The sequence below is a fragment of the Lupinus angustifolius genome, chromosome LG10 (assembly GCF_001865875.1).
Source record: "Lupinus angustifolius cultivar Tanjil chromosome LG10, LupAngTanjil_v1.0, whole genome shotgun sequence".
NCBI classification, from domain to species: Eukaryota; Viridiplantae; Streptophyta; class Magnoliopsida; order Fabales; family Fabaceae; genus Lupinus; species Lupinus angustifolius.
In genome coordinates this window covers 2772131-2796845 of record NC_032018.1, presented here as the reverse complement: position 1 = coordinate 2796845, position 24715 = coordinate 2772131, and the positions used below count along the sequence as shown (strand labels likewise).

Below are 24715 nucleotides of genomic sequence, written 5' to 3'. Positions count from 1 at the left end.
CAGAACTAAAACAAACAACTTTGTATTGTTCAAATTAACCATATGAGAAATTAGATTCGTTACTAACGCGTATTGAGGGTAACCCCACAGCACCCAGAGGATATAATACACAACGTTTTTAAATGCTAGCTGCGTTCGCATACTTGATAGAAACGGTTAGCTAAGATACAAGTATATTTAGTACAAAAGTTTCTTATTATTCTAAGAAACTAATTTGTTTAGCGAAGCATAATTTTCGCTATTTTTTTTAATCAACTCTCTAACCATTTTTGCATTAGTCAAATTAAAAGTTAACCAAATGATTGGCCATGATTGGGGGTTGGGACATTCTTTAATATGGATGTGGGGCATAGTTACCAAATCCAGAAAATTATTGGATAATTGTTAAGAAACATTTAGATATTGATACTGTAAAAACTTTTATATCATCAATACATACATATTAAATATCTAAATCAATCCCAAGTTTCATAATATTGATTTCATCCATCCAGTTCTTTTCACATAACAGAGTTGTGGTTTAATTTTTGGGCATATAGTTACCAAACCCATGAGCAATAATTCACCACTTCTTAGTTCTTATGATATGGTTATAAGACTAGGAAAATCCATTAACTATTGAATTAGGCTTGAATTAAGAATGAGAAAAGGCATTTAACTAAACACAAAAAACATATAAAATTAAAAGGACAACATCAAGAAAGGGTGATGCATATCATAGATAAATAAGGAAAAGCTAATATTCTACACAATACACAATACTTCAGCTGTGAAACAAATATTCTACACAATACATCACAGAGATTCATTGCAATTATAAAATTAAAAAGATAACAAAAACGAGGCACTTGGTCCATGTGATTACCTGCTTATGGCCCACTGACAACCTGCCACTAGCTGCAGAGCATTGACAAACAATATAATCAAAGTTTGTATAATAAATATGAGTGTAATATTAATACACTATTAGTATAGTATAATTTAGAGATAAGTCAATACATAATTTTTTCGTATAGGATATCCCGTTTCATTTTTTCTTAGCATTTTCCCAAAATTGGACGTATCAGGAACTTCTGTGATCAGTTTGGAACATATAGATGAATGTTATGAGTCTTGTATAAAGTAAATAATAAGAAAATTCAACTTGTTACTAAAACCATTAAGCTTTGCCACTTAGTAAATTAGTTTTTTTTTGGGTTGAACCTTGTTATAGAAAATGAGTCCTTATTAGTTGGATTAAGGTATTGTATTAAATAGAAAAAGGAAGTGACAGAAGTCAAGGTATAAACATACATAAACACATAAATATGCATTGTCAGATGGAATAGACAAGGCAAGGGGCAGGAAACTAGAGACATGATGATATAGCTGTGCTTTGGAATTAATATCTCATAACGGTATCCCGCATTGCTTAAATTAGGGCTGTGTTGAACCTAATTTGACCCGTACATAAAATGGATTCATATAGGATTGTGTTTTATAGAATATAGTTATGAGTATTGTGTTTAGAGAAAATAAGAGATGTAAGAGATGCAGAAAAGTAAAGGAAAATTATATTGATTGATATATCTTGAGAATATAAATAAGAGTTACTTATATACATAATATCTTACAATGCAAGTAAAACAACTAATTTAACTAATTTTTAAACAAACTAAAAGGCACAAGCTATAAAATAATAAGCATGTGCTAATTGTGCTTATTAAGAGCTCTACTATATCCATCATTCAAGATCCAAGTGGAACCTTAGTTAAGATGTCAGCAGTTTGTTGTTCAGAGTTTATAGGAAGCAAATGGTAAAGCTTATTTTGTAACCTTTCTTTAGCGGCATGACAATCAATCTCTATATGTTTTGTTCTCTCACGGAAGACGGGATTAGCAACAATATATCTTGCTGAACCATTGTCACAATAGAGAAGTGCAGTTTGCTTGAAAGAAATGTGTAAATCATAGAGTAAATAAGTAAGCCATTGTACCTCGCAAGAAGCAATTGCCAAGGCATGATATTCAGCTTCTGAAGAAGACATGGATACTGTGTTTTGCTTCTTGGATTTCCAAGAAATCAATGCATCCCCTAAAAACATACAATAACCCGAAATAGATCTTCTAGTATCAGAGCAGGTAACCCAATCTGAGTCAATGAAGCCCTTTATTTGAACTATAGAATTGGTAGGGTAAAACAAACCTTGTCCAGGGCTACTTTTGATGCATCGAAACACCCTTGCCATAACTTTATAGTGGTTCATAGTGGGAGCAGCCATGAATTGGCTAAGTTGTTGGATAGAAAAACTCAAGTCAAGCCTGGTGTTGGTCAAATAAAGGAGCCTTCCAATAAGTTGTCGATATGTTACAGGGTCATAGTATAGGTTGCTATCATTTTGATGAAGGTGGGTGTTCTTCACCATTGGTGTTGTAACAGGTTCGGATTCCAAGAATCATGTGTCAAGTAATATGTATAAGGCATACTTCTTTTGGCACAAGGTAATGCCATGTTTAGATCTTGCTACCTCTAGGCCAAAGAAATATTTCAAAAATCCTAGATCTTTGATTTTGAATTGATGATGTAGGTGTTGTTTGATAGAGTTAATTTCAGAATCATCATTTCCAACCAAAATTAAATCATCAACATAGATTAATAATGCAGTGAAGTGATTATGCACAGATTTAGTAAACAGAGAATGATCATGCAAGGATTGCTTATAACCCAAGGAAATCAGTGCATTGGATAGCTTGGAAAACCATTGCCTACTAGCCTGTTTTAAACCATAAAGAGACTTGTTTAATTTGCATACAAGATTAGGCATAGAGCTATGGACACCTTGAGGTAAAGACATGTACACATCCTCATTCAAATCACCATGTAAAAACGCATTATTAACTTCGAGTTGTTGAAGAGACCAACCTTGGTTAGCAACCAAGGCTAGTAAGAGCCTAACTGTGGTAAGCTTGACCACAGGGGCAAAAGTATCATAGTAATCCAAAACTTCAGTTTGGTTGTACCCTTTGACAACAAGTCTAGCCTTATGCCTTTGGATGGTACCGTCAGAGTTAAATTTGATTTTATAAACCCATTTTGAGCCAATAGCTCTTTTATCAAGTGGAAGTGGAACAAGAGTCCAAGTCTGGTTGTAGGCTAAGGCTGCAAGTTCATCATTCATGACTTGAATCCATTATCTAGATTTTATGGCCTGATTGAAAGTCTTTGGTTCAATGTGAGAGTAGATGTTGAGACAATGTTTTAAGTGTAAGGGAGATAAGGCTTTGTAGGATAAGACATGATGTAGGGGGTATTTGATGGGATGATCTTTTCTAGGAGGGCCTTGAGTTAAGAGATTGCAATGATAATCTCTTAAATAAGTAGGTGGTTGGGTGATTCTATGAGATCTTCTAATAGGAGGATCTAAGGGTGAGGTAGGTGTTGCAGGTAAAGCATGGGTAGTACTTGACCTTGGAATGGTTGGCGTGGATGTCCTTTCTTGATTAATAGGGAAATTAAGAAAAGGGTTGGGATCAGTGTTGGTATGGTTTGTTGGCATAACTTTGTTATCATGGATGGTGTAAGGTTTATACGGGAAAATGTGTTCATAGAACACTACATTCCTAGATACATGTATGCTCCTGTTTGACAAATCAAGCACAATATAACCCTTAGTGCCTCGTTTATATCCTAAGAATGAACATTTTCTTGCTCTTCGATCCAATTTGGTCCTCTGAGCAGTGAGGGTTGAGGCAAAACAAAGACTACCAAAGACCCTTAAGTGACTAAGTGAAGAGGGTTTGTTGAACAATGTCTCAAAGGGAGATGTAAGTCCCAGAGTAGGGGTAGGCAGTAAATTTATAAGGTACACTGCATGAGTAACTGCATAACCCTAGTAATAGATAGCTAAGTGAGAATGAAACATCAAGGTTCTGGTTACATTGAATATGTGCCTATGTTTTCTTTCCACCATAGAGTTTTTCTCTGGTGTTTCAACATATGAAGTCTGGTGAATAACACCAAGCTTAGAATAATAGTCATGCATCATAAATTCCTTGCCATTGTCAGTTCTAATAGACTTGACCTTATGATTAAATTGAGTATGCACCATTTGTATGAAACCATCTATTAGGTCCCTATCCCTACCCTTGTTTGTCATAAGGAATATCCAAGTATATCTACTGCAATCATCAACTATGGTAAGAAAAATCTATCACCAGTTATGGTAGGAACATGTAGGGGACCCCAAATATCCATGTGGATTAGTTCAAAAGGTTGTGTGGTACAAGCATTGCCTTTTGGAAAGGACAACTTTGGTTGCTTCCCTAAGTGGCAAAAGTCACATATCTTGTTAGGATCAAACTTGACATAAGGAAAACATTTACAAATATTGTCAAGAACTTTATTTGAAGGGTGGACTAATCTATAATGCCAAATATCAAACCAGGGTGATGTTTCATTCTGAAAAATAGTAATAGTATGTTGTGTGTCATTAGCTTAAGGATGCTTGGTTAGTATGTAAAGATTATTCTGTATTTCAGCATGTCTAATCATTCTCGAGGTAGTCATATCTTGGATGAGACAAGAAACCTCATAAAAAACAAGCTTGCATCTAAGTGATGAAACAAGCTTGTGAACAGAGATTAAATTATATTTGAAACCAAGAATGTACAGAACGTTATGTAGAGTGAGGTGGTCAAAAAGGGTAATAGTTCCTAAGTGCTTAGCCTTAACAGTGATATCATTTGGAATGTTAACAGAAACAGGTTTGATTTGTGAGAGAATTACCTGAAGGTTGATAAAATACCCTATAAATAGAAGGAATGTGAAATGCAATAATTGAAATCAGTACTCACATGAAGACTAGAGATTTGAAGACGAAAAGAAGGTTATGCATATTTACTTAAGAGATTTTTCTTTGTTTTTTATCATAAATATAGTCATGTTTTTAATATCATTGGTCCTTATGACCCTATTCACATTACTATATTTAATCATATGTGATTCTAATGGAGCTACACTATGTCAAGGAGCAATAGATAGATATTACACCCACACAACCATGGACGGGATTGCAAAGAGAAGTATTTGTAGGCCCCTAGATGACAGCACCATAAATAAGGTAATGTTTGCTTTACTTTGTGCCAACATATTATAAATATGTAAACACTAAACAGTAATACCTTAAAGTAAATGTGAGTATGGTGACTTCAACGACAAGCAATGAAAGCCGATGTGTGAGGCGAGAAACCACGACAACAAGCGTCAACCACAATGAAACGTATCTCCTACTTCCGATCTTATCATACATTCTACCTCCTCAATCTTCTATGTCCTCCTACTACCTTCTATCTCCAATCTTCTATCTCCTCCTACATCCACCAATATTAGGTTTTGGTGATTATTTTTTCATCAATTATTTTTATTTATCGGCTATTAATCCTTTAGAATTTAAGATAATTTAATTCATTCAGTTGGTTGGAGCTTATTTGTTGTGTAGGTGTAAGGGAAACCAATGAAAAGACTAACGGAAAAGTTCTGCAGCTGATTCTAGTGATGGGGTTGGTGATTATTTTTTATGTAGTTCATTTTTGTTAGTTTATCCTTTCATATTCATTTGAGTTCTGTTTCAGATGCTAAGAGCCTTCATTTAAGCAAAATATTTATCTGATGAGACTTTTGTGTACTTGGTAATAATAAAACCATGCTAAATAGGAGGAATGTGAAATGCAACAATTGAAATCAGTACTCGCATGAAGACTAGAGATTTGATGACGAAAAGAAGGGTATGCATATTTTGCATCATCATCTTATATAGCTAACTATATTTATATTGTTCTTCATACCATTGCTGCTAGTTTACATTTAGTTGGTGGTTCAATTTTGTGCTCCTGTTTCTCTTTATGTGTTTATTGTTCGAGGTACTGGTTCATGCCTTTCCTTTGGTTTCTTCTGATTAAATTATGATGGTTTTAAGTTGCTGAAAAAGCTGAAGAGATTATTTTGTTTGCCAATAATTGCAGCCTGTGAAAAGCCCCGTTACAATTTGTTGAGATATTCATGGGCAACTCCATGACCTTGCAGAGCTTTTTCGCATTGGAGGCAAGGTAGATTTTCTTATATTAATTTTTACATTCACTGTATGCTTTTTAGATGTATGAACTAAATAATAATTGAGAAATCAGGAAAACACACATTCATTGAAGTATTGCCAACTTATATTTGAATTATTTTCTGATTTCTTTAAAGGGATTCTTTACTTAAATTTTCACTATGCAGTCCATGCAACTGTTAGCTGTTGGATTAAATCTAGTAAATTTTATATCATCAACGAAATGAGTGTATCTAAATTTCTTTCCAAGTTATATGTGTAGTCTAAATAAATTCACTAGACAAATATTTAAATTTTCACTGGCATTCATTTCAACACTAAGATATTTGCATGAATTTAAGGTTACATATGGTATTTTCCTTGGGTTATTACTGCTAATGTGTTTTAATAAGAAATTATGACAACCTAGGTCATAATTATTTACTTTTCTTTTTTTTATCATAAATATAGTCATGTTTTTAATATTATTGGTCCTTATGATCCTATTCATATTACTATATTTAATCAGATGTGACTCTAATGGAGCTACTGTTATTCATTTGAGTTATGTTTCAGATGCTAAGAGCCTCCTCTTACGCAAAATATTTATCTGATGAGACTTTTGTTTACTTGGTAATAATAAAAACATGCTAAATAGGAAGAATGTCAAATGGAACAATTGAAATCAGTACTCACATGAAGAATGTTTGTTGTCGTCGTTCCACGCCTCGCTCATCGACATCCATTACTTATCGTTGAAGTCACCATACTCACATTTACTTTAAGGTATTACTATTTAGTGTTTACATATTTATAATATATTGGCAAGTACGAGTGGCAAGAGACATCGAGCCCATTCATTTGGTATTCTACCTATCTGCCAAAACCCATCAATTAAAACAACACAAGCACAAATCCAACTCACCTGAATAAAGCAATTGTTACCATTTTGAATATTAATTTCATAATAAATGTTTAAAAATCTTGTAAATACAACCAATAAATACTTGACAATTCAGTGACTCACCTTATTTGTCATACCATATCCTAGAAACAAAAAATATAATTTCCCAATAAAAAATCTACATGTCATCATTGAGAATTTAAATTGATAGACTAATGTGTCCCTAAATTTAGTCATGCAAAACTTGACCAGCATTTGAGATTCTTGAAAAGAAATTGACATTGTTTCCATTTACCAAGAACTAAATTATGGAGCACATTTCTTTTCCGGTGGACAAACTTGGGCAAAATAAAAAAAAAAGGAATAATCCAAGTTCTGTGCGATTGTGCATTACCTCTCCAAATTGTTCTGTGGAGAACCTAACTATCTTAGGATGTGATGAAGATATTTTAATGTGAAGTTTCCTTTCTTTACCTAAAAGAATGTGATGAAGATATTTGCTAACATTTCCATAGTTTATATTAGTGAAAGTGGGTTCAATTTCTATTTCAGTTCTCTTTCCCCATGGTCCACTCTCCTTTAAACTATCAAAGTGTGGAAATATAGTTAGGATCAGAAATGTCAAACTTGGTATACTAGTTTAAATTAAAGCATTATTATATCTCAAAAAGATCAAAAAATTAAGAATTTGATTCCTATAAGTGATATTTATTGGAAGAGGGACAATCATCCTATTCAAAATGAATAGTTTCTTATCTATAAGATGAGAGATACACTTGATAATACCAAAAAATTATAATTATAATATACCCAAGATAGTGATTCGCTAATTATTTGATGATCTTTTTAATTTGAAAAAATGAGTCAAAATACATCCTTAAATCATAATATATGTAGTGTGTAATATATGTAGTGTGCCGATATAGCATTTGCAAAACTCAAATATGACTCTTTGTAATTGTGTGCTTTTGAACATGTTATTTCTTATTTGTTCCAAAGTGTGCTTTTTGTTGGTTTGTTTTTCCATTTATATTTCTTGATAGCTTTTTACAATCTAAACAAATTTTTAATTTGAATAAATAATATAATATTTACACCATTTTTGTACTTATTTATCTAAATATAATTTCACCTAAAACTATTCAAACAATATTATTTAAAAAAAAATGAGTTCATTCCAATGGTGACAGTGACACAAGTCATCTCCACTCCGCAAATTAGAGGACGCTCTTGTTTTCTCAATCCTATTCCCTTTTCAAATTTACCATCATAATTATCATTCAGTTTTGTTCAACCTCTATTGTCATTATTCTCACTCTTCTCTCATCGATGATTAAGATTGGAATCGATGAACTCGCCACTTCTTTCAATTTGAAAACATTGTGACCTCTTTTCTTCAGGTATTTATTTACTTTAAATTCATTAAATTGAATTTATAAATTACAGTTTTTTTATAATCTAAAAAATAAAAATCAAATCAAATTTATTAAAAAGAGTTGATAATAAAAAAACCGGAAACAAGAAAAACAAAAAGTAAAAAAGGGAATTATTACGTGATGCACATAAAAAGCCCATTACCCACTAGATTATTATAAACTAACGACTAGTTTGGAAAAAAAATAAAATTTCTGATTTTCTATGTAAATTGATACGGTTTCTTTTCTTAGTTGGATTGAAATTGAAATTTCTATTGTCTTCTCATCCTTTCTCTCTGCGAATTTACATTTCAACTTTACTGAAGATTGAAACGGTTTTTCAATGGAGACTCCATCAACCACAATAATCGTCATTTCGGTAAGTGAATTCTTCTGGGCAAAGTTTTGCACAAGTGGGGTTGTAATCTCTCTTTCTTGTTCAAGGTATGTAAATTCTCATCCTTTGATTTCTTTTGTGCAAGTGGGTATCTGAATTTTTTTGCCAAGTTTGAATTTTGGGATTTTATTTGTGTAAGGTGCTATTTGTGGCGAAATTCTCTGCACAAATTTGAGCCTAATGGATAGAATCTCAAACATTTAGACTCTTCTTGAGGTACTGGAATATTTTTGGAAAGCTTGATTTTATTGATTCAAATCTATATAATAATAACATAACTACTTTGTTTTTCAATCTGTTTAGAACAATTAGTTATATTTGTTCAAAGAACTGATTGGAATGTTATGCTTGTCCACAAGATCTTAGACCAAGATCGAGAGAGAGGATTATTTCATTATATTATTAACTTTTTTATTACAAAAGATTACACTAATATTGCATTTTCTCTCCTCTTGGGAAAGAAGACAAATCTAAAATTCCAATTTCAGTTATCTGAGAGGATTTTAGGATACTTTTTATAGAGTTTAAAATTCTTGACGTTTTGAGGAGTGGATGATCAATGTTGCTATATTTCATTAAACCTTTGTTGAAGATACAAAACGGAAACAAACTGTTATTCTTAATTATGGGTCCTTGTGACCCTATTCACATTACTATATTTAATCAGATCTGATTCTAATGGAGCTACACTGCGTCAAGGAGCGATAGATAGATATTACACCCACACAACCATGGATGGGATTGCAAAGATAAGTATTTGTAAGCCCCTAGATGACAGCACCATAAATAAGGTAATGTCTGCTTTACTTTGTGCCAATATATTATAAATATGTAAACACTAAATATTAATACCTTAAAGTATTAGTAACTTCTATTTGAATTATTTTCTGATTTCTCTAAAGGGATTCTTTATTTAAATTTTCATTGTGCAGTCCTTACAACTGTTAGCTGTTGGATTAAATCTAGTAAATTTCATATCATCAATTAAATGAGTGTCACTAAATTTCTTTCCAAGTTACATGTGTAGTCTATAAATAAATTCACTAGACAAATATTTAAATTTCTTAAGCATTCATCTCAACACTAAGAAATTTGCATTAATTTAAGGGGCTGGTGATTATTTTTTATGTAGTTCATTTTTTTTAGTTTATCATTTCATATTCATTTGAGTTCTGTTTCAAATGCTAAGAGCCTCCACTTAAGCAAAATATTTATCTGATGAGACTTTTGTGTACTTGGTTATAATAAAACCATGCTAAATAGGACGAATGTGAAATGCAACAATTGAAATCAGTACTCGCTTGAAGACTAGAGATTTGATGACGGAAAGAAGGATATGCATATTTTGCATCATCATCTTATATAGCTAACTATATTTATATTGTTCTTCATACCATTGCTACTCGTTTACATTTAGGTGGTGGTTCAATTTTGTGCTCATGTTTCTCTGTATGTTTTTATTGTGCGAGGTAATGGTTCCTGCCTTTCATTTGGTTTCTTCTCATTAAATTATGATGGTTTTAAGTTGTTGAAAAAGCTGAAGAGATTATTTTGTTTGCCAATAATTGCAGCCTGTGAAACGCCCCGTTACAATTTGTGGTGATATTTATGGGAAATTCCATGACCTTACAGAGCTTTTTCGCATTGGAGGGAATGTAGATTTTCTTATATTGGTTTTTACATTCATTGTATGCTTTTTACATGTATGAACTAAGTAATAATTGAGAAATCAGGAAATCACACATTCATTGAAGTATTGCCAACTTATATTTGAATTATTTTCTGATTTCTCTAAAGGGATTCTTTATTTAAATTTTCACTATGCAGTCCTTGCAACTGTTAGCTGTTGGATTAAATCTAGTAAATTTCATATAATCGGCGAAATGGGTGTATCTAAATTTCTTTCCAAGTTATCTATGTAGTCTAAATAAACTCACTAGACAAATATTTAAATTTTCACCAGCATTCATTTCAACACTAAGATATTTGCATGAATTTAAGGTTACATATGGTACTTTCTTTGGGTTATTAGTGCTAATGTGTTTTAATAAGAAATTATGATAACCTAGGTCATAAATATTTACTTTTCTTTCTTTCTTTTTTTTATCATAAATATAGTCATGTTTTTAATATTATTGGTCTTTATGATCCTATTCACATTACTATATTTAATTAGATGTGATTCTAATGGAGCTACACCAAGTCAAAGAACAATAGATACATATTACACTAACACAACCATAGATGGGATTGCAAAGAGAATATGTAGGCCCCTAGATGCTGGCACCATAAATAAGGTAATGTATGTTTTACTTTGTGCCAATATATTATAAATATGTAAACACTAAATAGTAATACATCAAAGTAAATGTGAGTATGGTGACTTCAACGACAAGCAATGGACGCCGATGAGCGAGGCGAGGAACAACGACAACAAACGTCAACCACAATGAAAGGTATCTCCTACTTAAGTAAATATTCATAACCTTCTTTTCGTCTTCAAATCTCTAGTCTTCATGTGAGTACTGATTTCAATTGTTGCATTTCACATTCCTCCTATGTGTGTGAAGGTTGATAAATTGTTAGTACCATGGTCTGTAGCTCCACTATCTAGGATCCAAACTTGATTTGTGAGAGAATTACCTGATATGACACCTATACTTGCACTATTTGAATCATGGCTCATCTGGTTGATCATGTGCTCATGGTTGATGCTTAGTTGAACATGCTCTACATGATCCCCTGCTAATCCTTCTGAGTGCACAACATTACCTTCATTGGCCTTGTGATCCTGATCTACTTGTAGGTTGTTGACTGTATTGGTTGTCTTGGATTTGAACTTGAAGTTGGGAGAAAACCCATGCTTGAAGTAACAAGTCTATATGGTATGACCTTCCTTTCCACAAAAGGTGCAGATCTTGTTGTTATTAGGTGGACCATAACTTCTAGTATTGGCTCCTCCATTAGTCTAAAACCTTCTTCCTCCTATGTTATTGAAATTTTGTCCAGTTCTTGTATTGTTACTAAAGTTTTGTCCTCTATTGAATTGAGGCTTCCAACCTTGTGTGGTGTTGACATTGTTCAGGATGGTTCTATGCTGATCACTTCTAACTCCTTCTTGATATCTTTCTTGTTGAATTACTAGGGAAAAGACCTTGTTGATCAGTGGTAATGGTTCCATTAGAAGGATCTGAGTCTTTATTGTATTGTACTGATCATTCAGTCCCTTTAGAGTACATATCACATATTCAGAATCTCTATAACTCTTGATGGTCTTTACAAAGTTACAAGTACACTTATTTGCACAGGTGCAGGTAGGCATAGGTCTCAAAGAGTGAAGTTCTTCCCAAAGAATCTTGACATCAGTGAAATAAGTAGACACATCCCTCTCACCTTGCTTAATGGAGTGTAATTCTTGGAGTAAATCAGAAGTTTTAAAGTAGTCATCTTTGGAAAACCTTTCTTTGAGATCCAACTAGAGTTCTTGTGAATTATCTATGTATACTATGCTTTGTGCTATTTGTTCACTCAAGGATCTTGTAATCCAAGAGATGATCATGGTGTTGCATCTTTCCTAAGCATCAAATATAGCATATGTTTCTTGTGGGGTTCTTATTGTCCTATTCATAAATTTGAACTTGTTCTTTGATGATAGTTTGTACCATTCAATGGTGGTGATACTAATATGACACCTGGACTTTCTGAAGGTAATAAAGGCTCCCTAGAATATGTGATGTATCCACATCTTGTTGTGAGTTCTGTGTCTAGTTTGATTTTGCCTCCATTTGATGTTCAGATTGCAAAGGAATGAACGAGCAGAAGGATTCAATGTAGGATCAAGAATGATGGTGATGCATAGCTCTCAATTTAAGAGCACTGATACCATATTGTGTTTAGAGAAAATAAGAGATGTAGAAAAGTAAAGGAAAATTGTATCGATTGATATGTCTTGAGAATACAAATAAGAGTTGCTTATATCCACAATATCTTGCAATGCAAGTAAAACAACTAACTTAGCTAACTTTTAAACAAACTAAAAGACACATGCTATAAAATAATAAGCATGTGCAAATTGTGCTGATTAAGAGCTCTACTATATCCATCATTCAAGATCCAAGTGGAACTAAGAGACTTGAATTGTGAATTGTTCAATTGTCTTGCACAAGATGCACATATAAGGGTGACCGAGGCGGGTGCACCATTTGCTTATGTTTTTCTTATGTCCATGCCTTGTTTTGTTGCACACCTTTCATGCTCAACTTCATATTCCAAGCATGATGCATTGCTTCCTTAGCCAAGTTTACAATTATAGAAATAAACTATAATAGTAACATGATCAATGTGGTATGAATAGGTTAAAGTAATTCAATAATGAGTTTAATAATTAGGACCTAGTTAATATTTTGGGTTGTTTAGCTTTCAAGTCAGATTATTTTCGGATTCAAAATATTATTTGATTAATATTTAGAATTAGTTAACAGACAAATCTTATTGGCTAACCTATTCCATACTCACCCCAACTAGATATTTGGGTCGTGTGGCACTATTGTAATAATTAGTATAATCATAATGTCTCGTGCTCCGGATTTCAATTTAAATCCAGAAGCCCACTTAGCAATTGAATATGTAGATTTTCACACACATTATTTTTTGGCTGTTTTTGTAACGAACCAAACATTTTGAATTGGACTTCGAATGGATTATATAAATCGAATTCGTCTGTTATATTTTATATATTTATTATACTCTGAGATCACATATTTACTTTATCTTGTGATTTTTTTCCATATCATTGTTCTAATTTCTTGTATTCCTCAAATTTGTATACATTACTTTTATAGTAGAGCTATTCACCATATTATATGTTTTTCTGTTTAAAATATAAGTATAATAAATCAACCCACCCTATTTAATTTGCACTTATACTAGAAAAAATTGTAAATGTTAAATAAATAGGATAAAAGAAAGAAATGCTAGCAAACTGCTTTTTTCAACATATTCTCTAACATAATTTTAGAAGTCTTGATTAGTTGATTTAGTGAATATGTTAAAAATAGGTATGCTAGCATTCCCCTATAGTGAATAAAAATGGTGCCGACTTTATATTTCCTAATACAATAAAACATTTGATTAGGCTAATGACAAGTTAATCACCAATGGTTTACATTTCCTGGTTTTGTTTTCTCTATACTAATCATGATGATTACTTTCATCTACTGACTCATCATATACACCATTTGTCTTCACTATATTAAGTTTATATTGACTTGCTGCAACTGCATCATCCAGTGTTAGATAGAATGATTCCTTCCCAATCTTGTCAACAAACTTTGATGTTATCAGCTTCTCCATAACCTCTAGCCTTGGATTTACTAATGACATCTACATATATGAATAAATCACATAAAAATCTCTTTAAGTTATTGGATTTATTTACATTGATCAACTAGTAGGTTATACTGCAATAATACTTGAAATGCATAATTATATACCTGAATTCCATTCTTTTCCAATGTTCTATTTGTCTCCAATAATCCTTCAATACCAGTCATATCAATTGATGTCACTCCTGTATAAGCATATCAAAACAAGGAAAGCTATATTATATAGAAAGTATAATAACTTCATTTTTGCCTTCATATAAATCTGATTTGAGAATTGTCAACATGTAAAGATGATTTCGTATATTTTACCTGACAAATCGAGTATGACATACTCAACAACATCTCCACTCCCGTCTTGCTCACTTTGAATATACCTCATAATCCTATAAATGGATTTTTAAAAATTTAAAATTGTTAAGTTACAAGATGTATAAGAGGATTAACATCACTACTATCACTATTGTGCCAAGTTCCAGTATCACTATTTCTTTGACAAATTAGAAATAGTCATCACATAAAGAGTTAAGTGATGTTATCGTGTATAAATATTCTATATGAGCATTATTAATTGAATCCAAAACATACCTTTCTTTTACATAGATAGCATTTGCAAAGTAAATGGGAGAACCAAGTTGTACAATTAGAACTCCTGGAAATTTTGTAGTATCATATTGCTCAACATCTCGGTATAAGCCTAAGTCGGATATCTTTCCAAGCTTGCATGGTGCAGGTCTAGCCACATATAAGAGTGCTCTAATTAGACCAAGGCCAACCTAAAGTTCAGGTACAATAACAAGTCAGACTTTGTCTTACATAAAAAATAAAATATTATACTCTATTAATAACTGAAGTTGAGGTACAATATCATATCGGTAGATAACCTATCTTCTTAAACTCACTAAGTGTTTGACATGTGTCTTATTTTTTTTATAATATATTTTAAAATGAAAACTTCTTAAAAGAAGGGAAATAAGACACATGTCAAATACTGAATAAATTTAAGAAGATAAGTTATCTTAGTATATTCCATTTAACTTTGATATATTTATGTTGTCACATAGATATCATATTCATTGAATGATATGGTAACAAATTATTGAATAACATTGTATCAAAATTAAATTATCATAAAATAAAGAACTGATTGAACTAAAAAAAGAGAAAAACTTGAGTACTCACAGACATCAAGAGGCCATAATCCATGCTTAAGAAGGCCACTCCAAAAAAGGCAGCCATGCAAATAACAAAATCAAATTTGTCAACTTTGAATAGATGAATAGCTTCTTCATATTTTATAAGGCCCAACATGGCTGATATAATAATAGCTGATAGAGCAACAAGAGGGGTGTGGCCAAATAATGGTGCCAAAAACAGCAGTGTAAGTGCCATCAAAATTGATTGTACTATGTTTGTCATTGCTGTCTTGCATCCTGCATTGTAATTCACAGCAGTTTTGGAAAATGGCCCTACAAAATGGATTTATGGACCAATTACATTAGTACACAATAGCACAGACACATGTTTCTTAATTTTGTTCATAGATATGTGTTAATAAAAGTTTACCACTAGTCAGGTAACATGAAGTGAAAGAACCAATTGTGTTCATAAGACCAAAAGCTATCATCTCTTTGTTCCCATCGTGAGGTGTATTCTCAGTAACGGAAAAGCTTCTTCCAATTGCTATTCCTTCCTATATAAAATAAATTTAAATTAAATGTTAAAATATTGATCTTGATGATAAATAATAGATTTTTTTTTTGTTGCCTTTTCTAATTTCTTTAGTGACTTTTCTAATTTCTTAGTTGATAATATTTTTGGAAATACTAGCAACATATTCGTTTTAACACACTCTTTAAAATTGGATGAATTGACAAGATTAGAATCCAATAAATAGATTTATAGAGATTGTAATAATTTCTTACAGCCAATGACAAAATGCCTGTGATAAGGCCAGCTTGTATTACTGCTGACAGATATTTACTGTCAAAGTTCAAATACTTGATGGAGAGAGGATTCAATCCTTTATCTAAATGGCCCACCTATATAAATCAAATTTCACTTATAAGAACAAAACAAAATTGTGGTATATATCAACTGAAAAGGACTAATTGTTAAATAAATAAATAAATAAAGAAAAAGACTAAATATTACTCACTATTTGAATTCCATGATTTTGGCCTTTAACAAGGTACACAAAAACAGCAGCAACTACTACAACACACATTGGAGCTATAGCTGATACCCAAAAGAGCTTTGGCCTCTTATTCCTCTGAATTATTACATTGAAAAGTGAAACTGATTAGAAATACTTTTATGCACACGTCAAATTCATACAAAATATATAGCCTGTCTGTAAATTATTGCTACATTTTTCTTTCTTTCTTTCTTTAACATGATTTTTCTATAAGTTTGGGCCATAATTGTCATAGATTATGGTCTTCCAAATCCTATAGAGGTCTACAACTTTAAGTGGCGCACTAAAGTCTTCTCAGGCTACATTTTTTGTTTTGTTTTTTTATACACGAGATCCGTTTATTATGGAATAAGTCCACTTTTAATATTGATATATTATTTTAATCCAATATTCATCGTAATTTGAGCCATTTATGACATTAGACAATTGGACAAGGGTTAAAAGGGAGTAATAAATTAGTATTAAATGAACTCTATCGGAAACAGATGAAAGTTGAGAATGACTATTAAAGAACAGAGAACTCACCAAAAATACTGTAAATTGAAGGAAAAGAATGAAGATCACACCAAGAACTGTGGTTTCCCACCTTATCTGTTAAATAAATAAAAAAGAAACACACCCACATTAAAATAATATTTTCCCCCTCATAATATCTCAACTGAAGAAAAACAACAAAGGAAGCAAATTGAAAAGTTGCTAAAGTCTTTAATCTAAAGTGTATGAGCCATGGATGCTATTGTATATGTGAGTACCACTATATCCCTAATAGAAACTATTACAAGTCATTTGTAATTATATTTTAATTAATTAGGGTCATGTAAAACATTAATAAAAAACATTGTTAATATCCTCGCCTCCAAAATTTACATTCTTATATAAGTATAGACATATAGCAGATGATCAATTCACATAAATGTTTTACACTTTCACATGCATCAATTTTTAATAGGAAAATAAAATATCATAAAGAACAGTCCGTTTATACCAACTTAAACATTTTTTTGTTTACATTCAATTCTTGATGTTATCTGTTCAGCGATGATTATGAATTTATCGCCAACTTATCCGGCTTCTCATTCTCATATAGGGAAACTATCCTTGTATGTAATAATTATTATATAATGGCAACCATTTATTATTTTCATCAGTCAAACAAAATATAAAAAATAAAAATAAAAAGGCACTAATTATGGACCATATATACTAACCTCTTGTTTATTGTCAATAATGCCCTTTATGACATCCACAACGTTGGTTTTGGCTGAAAAATGTTTCATGCCAAAAATTCCCTTTAGTTGTTGTAAGATGAGAATAATAGCTGTTCCTCCCATGAAGCCAGTGATAGTAGAATGTGAAAAGAAATCCACCAATATCCCCAACCTACAAAGATGTTAATAAAAAACAATTGAGTTTCACTTTCTAGGTGTGAAATAAATCAAAACTGAATCATAGTTTCAACACATGATGTAAGGGGTGGTTTAAGGAAAATGACTTCTTAATTAATATTATTAGTTTGGTAATTTTCCTTACCTGAAAACACCTAAAGCAGCTTGGAAGATACCAGTGACAAAGGTAGTTGTGAAAATTAAATGAAGATACAAGGTTGGTTCTTTTTCTGGATCACACACTGATGAAATACTTTGGCCTACAAGCAATGATGCTGCTGCTATAGTCCCCACTGCCATGTGCCTAGAACTCCCCATAATAGCATACACCAAAGGTGGAACAAAACTTGAATCTGAAAATCACCAAATATCTAATCAAAATTTATTATTCTAATATGTTTAATTGAAAGCTACAATATCTGACAAATAATAATGTTTAAGGAACTAAATATCTACCCAGATAATATCATATTGAATGGTCGGATTAGATAAACTAGTTTTAAAATATTTTACTTGGGTTTAAGATTAATCTCTGAAAAGAAAATGGTGCAATGAGATAGCACAAAAAGTGTTAAAATTTGTGGTTTTTGGAATTTCTGCAATCACATCACTACTACCCTAATTGCGATAGTGAGGACCACAATTTGTACCAATTGCCATAAAGATAATATAACCGTAATCAGAACAATAATCATAATTTAAAACTCTGAACAATTTTCTAAATAATGACAAGTTCTGACAAAGGCCAATTTGGGGAGGAAGGTTGGCAAATAACAAAATTGATAAATACACTATCAAATTCAATGTTTAACAAAATTGGCCAATTTCCCTACATCAATTAAATAAATAGGGTTTTATTAAATTTGATTCCGCAAACAGCCATAATTGAAGGTAATGGCAAGTTAACAACCACAATAGCAAGTTCTCAACCATTAGTTCAATTGAAAACTAGGATAAAGACGCATGAACGAAAACAAAACAACAAAAAATGATGTCTACACATAATTTCTACACAAATTCTACACCTGATATATGAAAATTCTGAAAAACGAAATGAAAAGTTATTCTTACAAAGACCAACAAGAGGAGGAAGATTTGCAAGTTTGGCATAGCTAATGCCTTGAGGAATGGCAAGACTGGTTATGGTGATGCCAGCAATCAAGTCAGAAGAGAAGAGTTTCCAAGTGTAACTAGGGAGCCATTCAAAGATAGGAATGAAATATTGCACCCCTTTGATGAACCTACGTGATGGTTTATCCTCATTCTTGAACTGTCTGAAGGGATCATCAGGGAAGAGAGTTTCTTTGAACCCAGATTTAAGTTTTTTTGAAAACCCTCTTTGGGTTGAGAAATTCACCCCATGTTTAACCTCTGGTGGTGGTGATGTGCCCACTGAACCCATAATTACGTTCCTACAAACAGAAAGAAAGAGAAGGGGCTGCACATACCAAACGGTATAACATAATTAGAACAATGTTATATATATGTGTTGAATAACAAAGGAAAAATTGAAGGGTGACAAACCTTATATTGTGGGGTTGGTGTGTTATCCGTTGGAATGTGGGTTTATATAGGCCTGTAGTAGTAGTGGCTACAATTTCGGGTAAATAGTATGCAAAACTGTCTTGAGTAGTATTTAGGATAAACGTGTCCATGTTAGAACTAAGAATAAGAGATAAGACTTCAATTACAACACAAGGATTTGTCTGACGTGTTTACCATCAAAATTTTCATTTTTTTTCTGTGCATGTAATGACATTTAATAGTAATTAATATAATATATATAAGTATATTGTTATGTAAATATTTTTACATTGCTAACCTAGTATCCACTGTACCTAAGTACTACTTTTATTTAGGGATGTAAATCGATATGAGTTGATTCTCTAACATCACCAATTTAAAACAAACATAACTATATTTCATAAATTAGATCGATCAATTCAATAAGTTGAATTGGATTTTTTTACAATTCAATTGAATATGATTTAGATCTCGAATTTGAATTTCAAAACTAACCTAACCACGAACCCTAAACAATGTATTTTTTAACAAAAACCACATGTGATATTTTTTATATTCTTTCCCTCACTGGTCGAGGCCTTATTATTTTGTTTCCAACTCCCATGGAGAACTAGTTGTCTCATGTCGTTGTAGTTGTAGCCATTGTCAATCTCTCATGGCGAATATCTCGTCCCTTGCCACCATCTCCGACCATCAAATTTTTTTGAAGAGGAGTGTCGAGTTGCAACCTCATTACCCCTCTTCTATTCAATCAACTCATCTTGTCGTTTCTTTCATTCCATTGATTCCTCTTGTAATTTTAAAGTGAATAATTTTTATTCAATACTCATTAATTTATTTTTTGGAGAATCTAATAGTTCAATTGGTTCTAGTTAATTTGTACTTGATGGTTATTTGCTTTATGTGCTTCTACTTTTTTTACTTGTATTGAATATTAAGTGAAAAATTGATATTTTTATTTGGCATACATGCATGTATAGTTTTAATTAATTGAAATTCTAATTCAAGAAGTTTAATAATTGAATATAGTATAAATTGAGCTTTTAAAGGCTTTATAAAAGCAAACATGTTGCATTTATTAAGAACATCTTTGAAGTAGTCTTGAGCATATATAACACTTGGCATAAAATGTATGTTTGATTTTGATGTATTTGTGTGAAAGATTTGTGTATGATAGATGACTGCTTGCATGGGAAGGGACGATGTAGCTCTAATTTTGATTTCAATGCTGACTTATCTGATTAACTTTGATGAGTCGGGAATAGTAAGTTCCGTACAATATTTTTTTCATCCGTTTTGTATGTTCCCCTTTTTAGACTTTTCATCTGATTTCATGTGACACTTTGATGAAACGTGAAACAATCCAACCGGCCAAATCATATTTAACGATTATTAATATATAAATAATGAATGATGCCATATATTTTAAAAATGTTTTGCAATGTTAATACACAACTTATATTCTCTCAATTATAAATTTCTTTCCTCAATTAATTACCACTATAAATATATCTTTATCATGAACTCTAATCTTTTATTAGAACGTGTTGCATTGAATATTTTATAAGGTAAGACTTTTCATTTATAAAATTTTCTATTAATTCTCAAATATTTAATACATGACTTCACATTTGAATATACTCAACAATCTCTCCCCAATTTTGAGTATATACCATATACTTATCGTTTAACACCCATCCCTTGAGTTCATCGAGTCTTAGTTGAACCACTAGCCATAAGTGAGACATTAGTTTTATGGATTTTTTCTACTTATAAATTCTTTCACTCATTTCCGCATATCCTATGTGAGACTTCACATTTGAATAAACCCAACAATTTTCCCATCAAGTGTGGGTACCTCACACTTTCCGGTCCGCTCCCCCTTAAGTCCACCATGTCCCAATCGAACCATCGACTCTGATATCATTTGTTGGACTAAACTACGACAGGGGAGCCTCCAACCATCAGGGAGTTTCATTGTTACCGGGGTATGGGAATAGTGAAAAGTCATAAGTGAGACATCACGTCTTGAAATCAAAACCTTAAGACATTAGTTTCATAAACATTTTCTACTTATAAACTTTTTCACTCCTTCCTTCCCGCATATCCAATGTCAGACTTCACACTTGAATAAACCCAACAATAAGAATAATTACAATTCATCCCTTAAGTGAGACATCATATTTTGAGCTATAATGATTCAATAAGTCTTTTCCATTTATAGATTCTTTCGATCATCTCTCATTTCCCGTATAAGACTCCACATTTAAATTTAAATATACTTACAACTCAATTTTGCTTCAAAACATAAGACAAATTTAGTATTAGAGTATGTCTTTAATTAAACTACTAAATAAGCCTCCCTCGGTTGGGCAATACTCAATGATGGGGTGTCAACTCAACTCACCTAACGTAGCACAAAGGGTATGTATGAAAAGATGCATTCACACTAAAAGTAGTATATGAAGACCATCATTCAAATTTGAAACGCAAGTGAGTCCTTGGTGGGTGATGGTCTTCAATAATATATTAGCATTTCAAATCACTTACACAATCTCAATGACGCATCGCATTCCAAATAAACAATGATGTACCAAACAGAAGTAAATGTGGAACGGAAATAATGTGAAAAATATTGTTGGTGCTAGGTAGCTGACTCTATAGTTCAGTTGGCCCAGTTACTATAGTGCGGTCGATACTGTGATATGTTTGATGCAGTTTCCAAGATAGTTCCAAGTTAACGGTCAGAACTAGGAAGGTGATATCCTCTAATCTGATTCTGAGTCAGTAAATTTAACAAACAAAAATTGGTCTCATGATAGGTAGATGGACAAAGATCACATGTTCTTGTTCCTGTCCATTTTTTGTCTTTGTTCAATAAAAAAATGACACTTTATTAAAAATAAAAATTCTAAAAACATAAAATAACATATTTGCATTATTTGGAGAAAGCTCATTAGCTAAGGATATAGAGACTCATTTTAGGATAGATGATCTCATTCATAATACCAAAGAGTAGGACAGCAAAAAGGGAGGTCTCTGTTCCCGGTTCTCCTGTAGCTAGATCCTTTCGAACCACAAGAATCCTTGATAGATACAAATATGAAGATATTGCATTCCATTTTTATTATGGGGTATATCCTAAAATAAAACATTTTGGGCAATTTTTCAGTTCTAAAAAAACTTTGCTGTATGAAATAAATAATAAATAAACTTTTATAAAATTTTAATCACACAAAAAATTAAATTTTGTCTCCATGCTTGATACGAAAATATTAGGTTGCAAAGTGCAAACATCCTTTTGTCCATTCATGGAATTAAGGGTGGAAACAGGCCAGGCCGCCTATCAGGGGCCTATTACCTAGCCTATAACAGGCTAGGCCAGGCCAGGCTTTTTTGACGAACAGGTCAGGCTTAGGCTTTCTAAAAAGCTTATTTAGCTTAACAGGCCAGGCTTTAGGCCACCTAAAAGGCCTATAAAGCTTAACAGGCCGGCCTATTTAGTTATATTATATAAGAATGTTGAAATTATACTATTTTAATATAAGCAATATTATTATATATGTGTAATATTAATATAAAAATGTATATAAAAATATAATTTAATTATTAGAATTAGATGGGCCTAACTAAAAATAAGCCTATAAGCCCATTAAAATGTAGACATAGTAGCCTATTTCATGAGCATATAGTATAATAGGCCTTTAAACAGGCTAACAGGCTATGTCAGGCTTTTAAACAGGCCAGGCCTAGGCTTTGAAATTTTTTTTAAACAGGCTAACAGGCCAGGCCAAGGCTCCTATGTGCTATATAGGCTGGGCCTGTTTCCACCCTTACATGGAATCCTTTTGTCCATTCATGGAATAATCTTTGTGGGTTAGGTGGATAAGACAGAAAAAGCAAGATGTTTTTTTCCTGATTTTTTTCTCAAATTCATTTTAATCAAGCATTCATGATTCATGTTTTGGCTGTTGATTTGTCAATATGGAAATTAAGATCACGATAGTAACTGACTTTTTTTATCCTTTGAATTTGTATAATGTGTATATGTCAAAAAATTCAGCATGGCAACACATGTGGTATCCATTGCCCATTAGATAGCACGATCCAGTGTATGGAACTGAAATGGCGATATTGAAAGAAAGATATAGAAACTTTATTATGAGATCAACAAAAATTGTCTCCTAGCTTACATGGATGCAACTAACTTGTTGAAAAAAGTAGTTTTTATAGGATCAACTAGTCAAGTTATAACATGGTGAATCTGACTGATATTCAGTCCTAAGTATTTTATTATCCTAAGATTTCGCTCAATCTGATTTTATTATTCTAACTACAACGATTTTATTAAACGTGGTATCATTTATTCGCCACACTTTATTGTCAATTAACCACGGTTTTATTGATGGATAACCATTTGTTTGTGGTGTCCCCAAGGGTCAAAATTACTTAGTTGGCCTCCTATTAAGCCAAATGAAAATCATCTGTCGCAATTTGATAGTCTTCATTCCTATTTTGTTCCACTAATATCTAAACATGTGGAATTAGTTTACTATTTTTATAAAATAAAATTAACATAAAGCACTATTTTTATTTATTTGCAAACACTAATTAGTTCGCGACATGGAACAAAAACTTTCAAGGGAGAGATCATCCTTTCCGATTAAGCCAACCCATATAGGTTTTAGTGGCATATGCAGTTACATATGCTTACATCATTCAACCCCGTTCTATTCTTTCTTTCTCTTAAAAGGAATGGTTTAGTGAGCATATTGATTATCCTAAAAAATGTGTCACTCCATATATTAGATTATATGATTAATTAAAATAATTAGATTAAAAATATAATAATTAAATATTTTTTGATCAATCATAGAAAAGTAATACATAAAATAATATATTTTGTGGGATAGAAGATGTGCCCTCATTTTTTATAAATATAAGTATTTATAATTATCAACATCTAATTATGTCGACCAAAATAAAAAATAAAAAAAAGAAGAATAGGGGCATATCCTTAAACCTAGACCCACTAATTTTAGCATGTGTATCTTGTAGTGATTTTAAATCTTATCAAGAACGTCCTTATTCTTGTGAGGATTCAAAGGACTATCAACCAATTGGCTATGACACCTTGATCCTCATTCTATTTTCTTTTGTTTTATTTTCCATTTACTTCATTTCGTGATTATATACATATGTTAATGTTCTTGTACTTATAGTTATTTCTTCATCTTCAAGCCATATTAATGTGTTTGATTCAAATAACTAATCTTGTTTTGGGCATTAGTGTAATTTTCGTATACCAAGGAGAAACCTCTATAAAGTCTCTTAATAAGTTCAATCAGAGACACTCATAATTATCCATAATAACCTTTCATAACTATACAAATGCATTCAACCTATAGTGTCACATTCATTTCATCAGAATTGTCATTTTAAGT

At 31.9% G+C, this 24715-nt stretch overlaps 1 protein-coding gene and 2 long non-coding RNA genes across 5 annotated transcripts; 2 read left to right on the top strand and 1 right to left on the bottom strand.

Moving 5' to 3' along the window:
• On the top strand, window positions 5476-5674 carry LOC109358160. The gene is made up of 2 exons (XR_002108920.1): window positions 5476-5538; window positions 5611-5674. It is a non-coding gene; the product is annotated as an uncharacterized LOC109358160 (long non-coding RNA).
• Window positions 8609-12746, top strand: LOC109357864. Of its 3 annotated transcripts, none has more exons than XR_002108895.1 (3): window positions 8609-8831; window positions 8924-12491; window positions 12581-12746. It is a non-coding gene; the product is annotated as an uncharacterized LOC109357864 (long non-coding RNA). The 3 variants fall into 3 exon arrangements; XR_002108896.1 differs by having other exon boundaries at window positions 8611-9000; window positions 9452-12491; XR_002108894.1 differs by having other exon boundaries at window positions 8612-11240; window positions 12093-12491.
• Window positions 13864-19295, bottom strand: LOC109358948 (probable sulfate transporter 3.5). The gene is made up of 13 exons (XM_019603460.1): window positions 19272-19295; window positions 18819-19185; window positions 17893-18100; window positions 17571-17742; window positions 16888-16953; window positions 16324-16437; window positions 16091-16207; window positions 15732-15858; window positions 15348-15634; window positions 14754-14941; window positions 14478-14551; window positions 14277-14353; window positions 13864-14166 (listed from the first exon to the last, which is right to left on the bottom strand). The coding sequence occupies exons 2-13, from the start codon at window positions 19147-19149 to the stop codon at window positions 13975-13977; spliced, it is 1953 nt and encodes a 650-aa protein (XP_019459005.1). The 5' UTR covers window positions 19150-19185; window positions 19272-19295; the 3' UTR covers window positions 13864-13974.

What these genes read in the sequence shown, in the direction of transcription:
- LOC109358948 (XM_019603460.1), bottom strand. Translation starts at nt 19,149, where the DNA reads ATGGGTTCAGTGGGCACATCACCACCACCAGAGGTTAAACATGGGGTG. An exon ending in TTATTGACAATAAACAAGAG is followed by an intron (nt 16,954 to 17,570) that starts GTTAGTATATAT and finishes TTTATTTAACAG; the next exon opens with ATAAGGTGGGAAACCACAGT. An exon ending in ATTATGGCCTCTTGATGTCT is followed by an intron (nt 14,942 to 15,347) that starts GTGAGTACTCAA and finishes CCTGAACTTTAG; the next exon opens with GTTGGCCTTGGTCTAATTAG.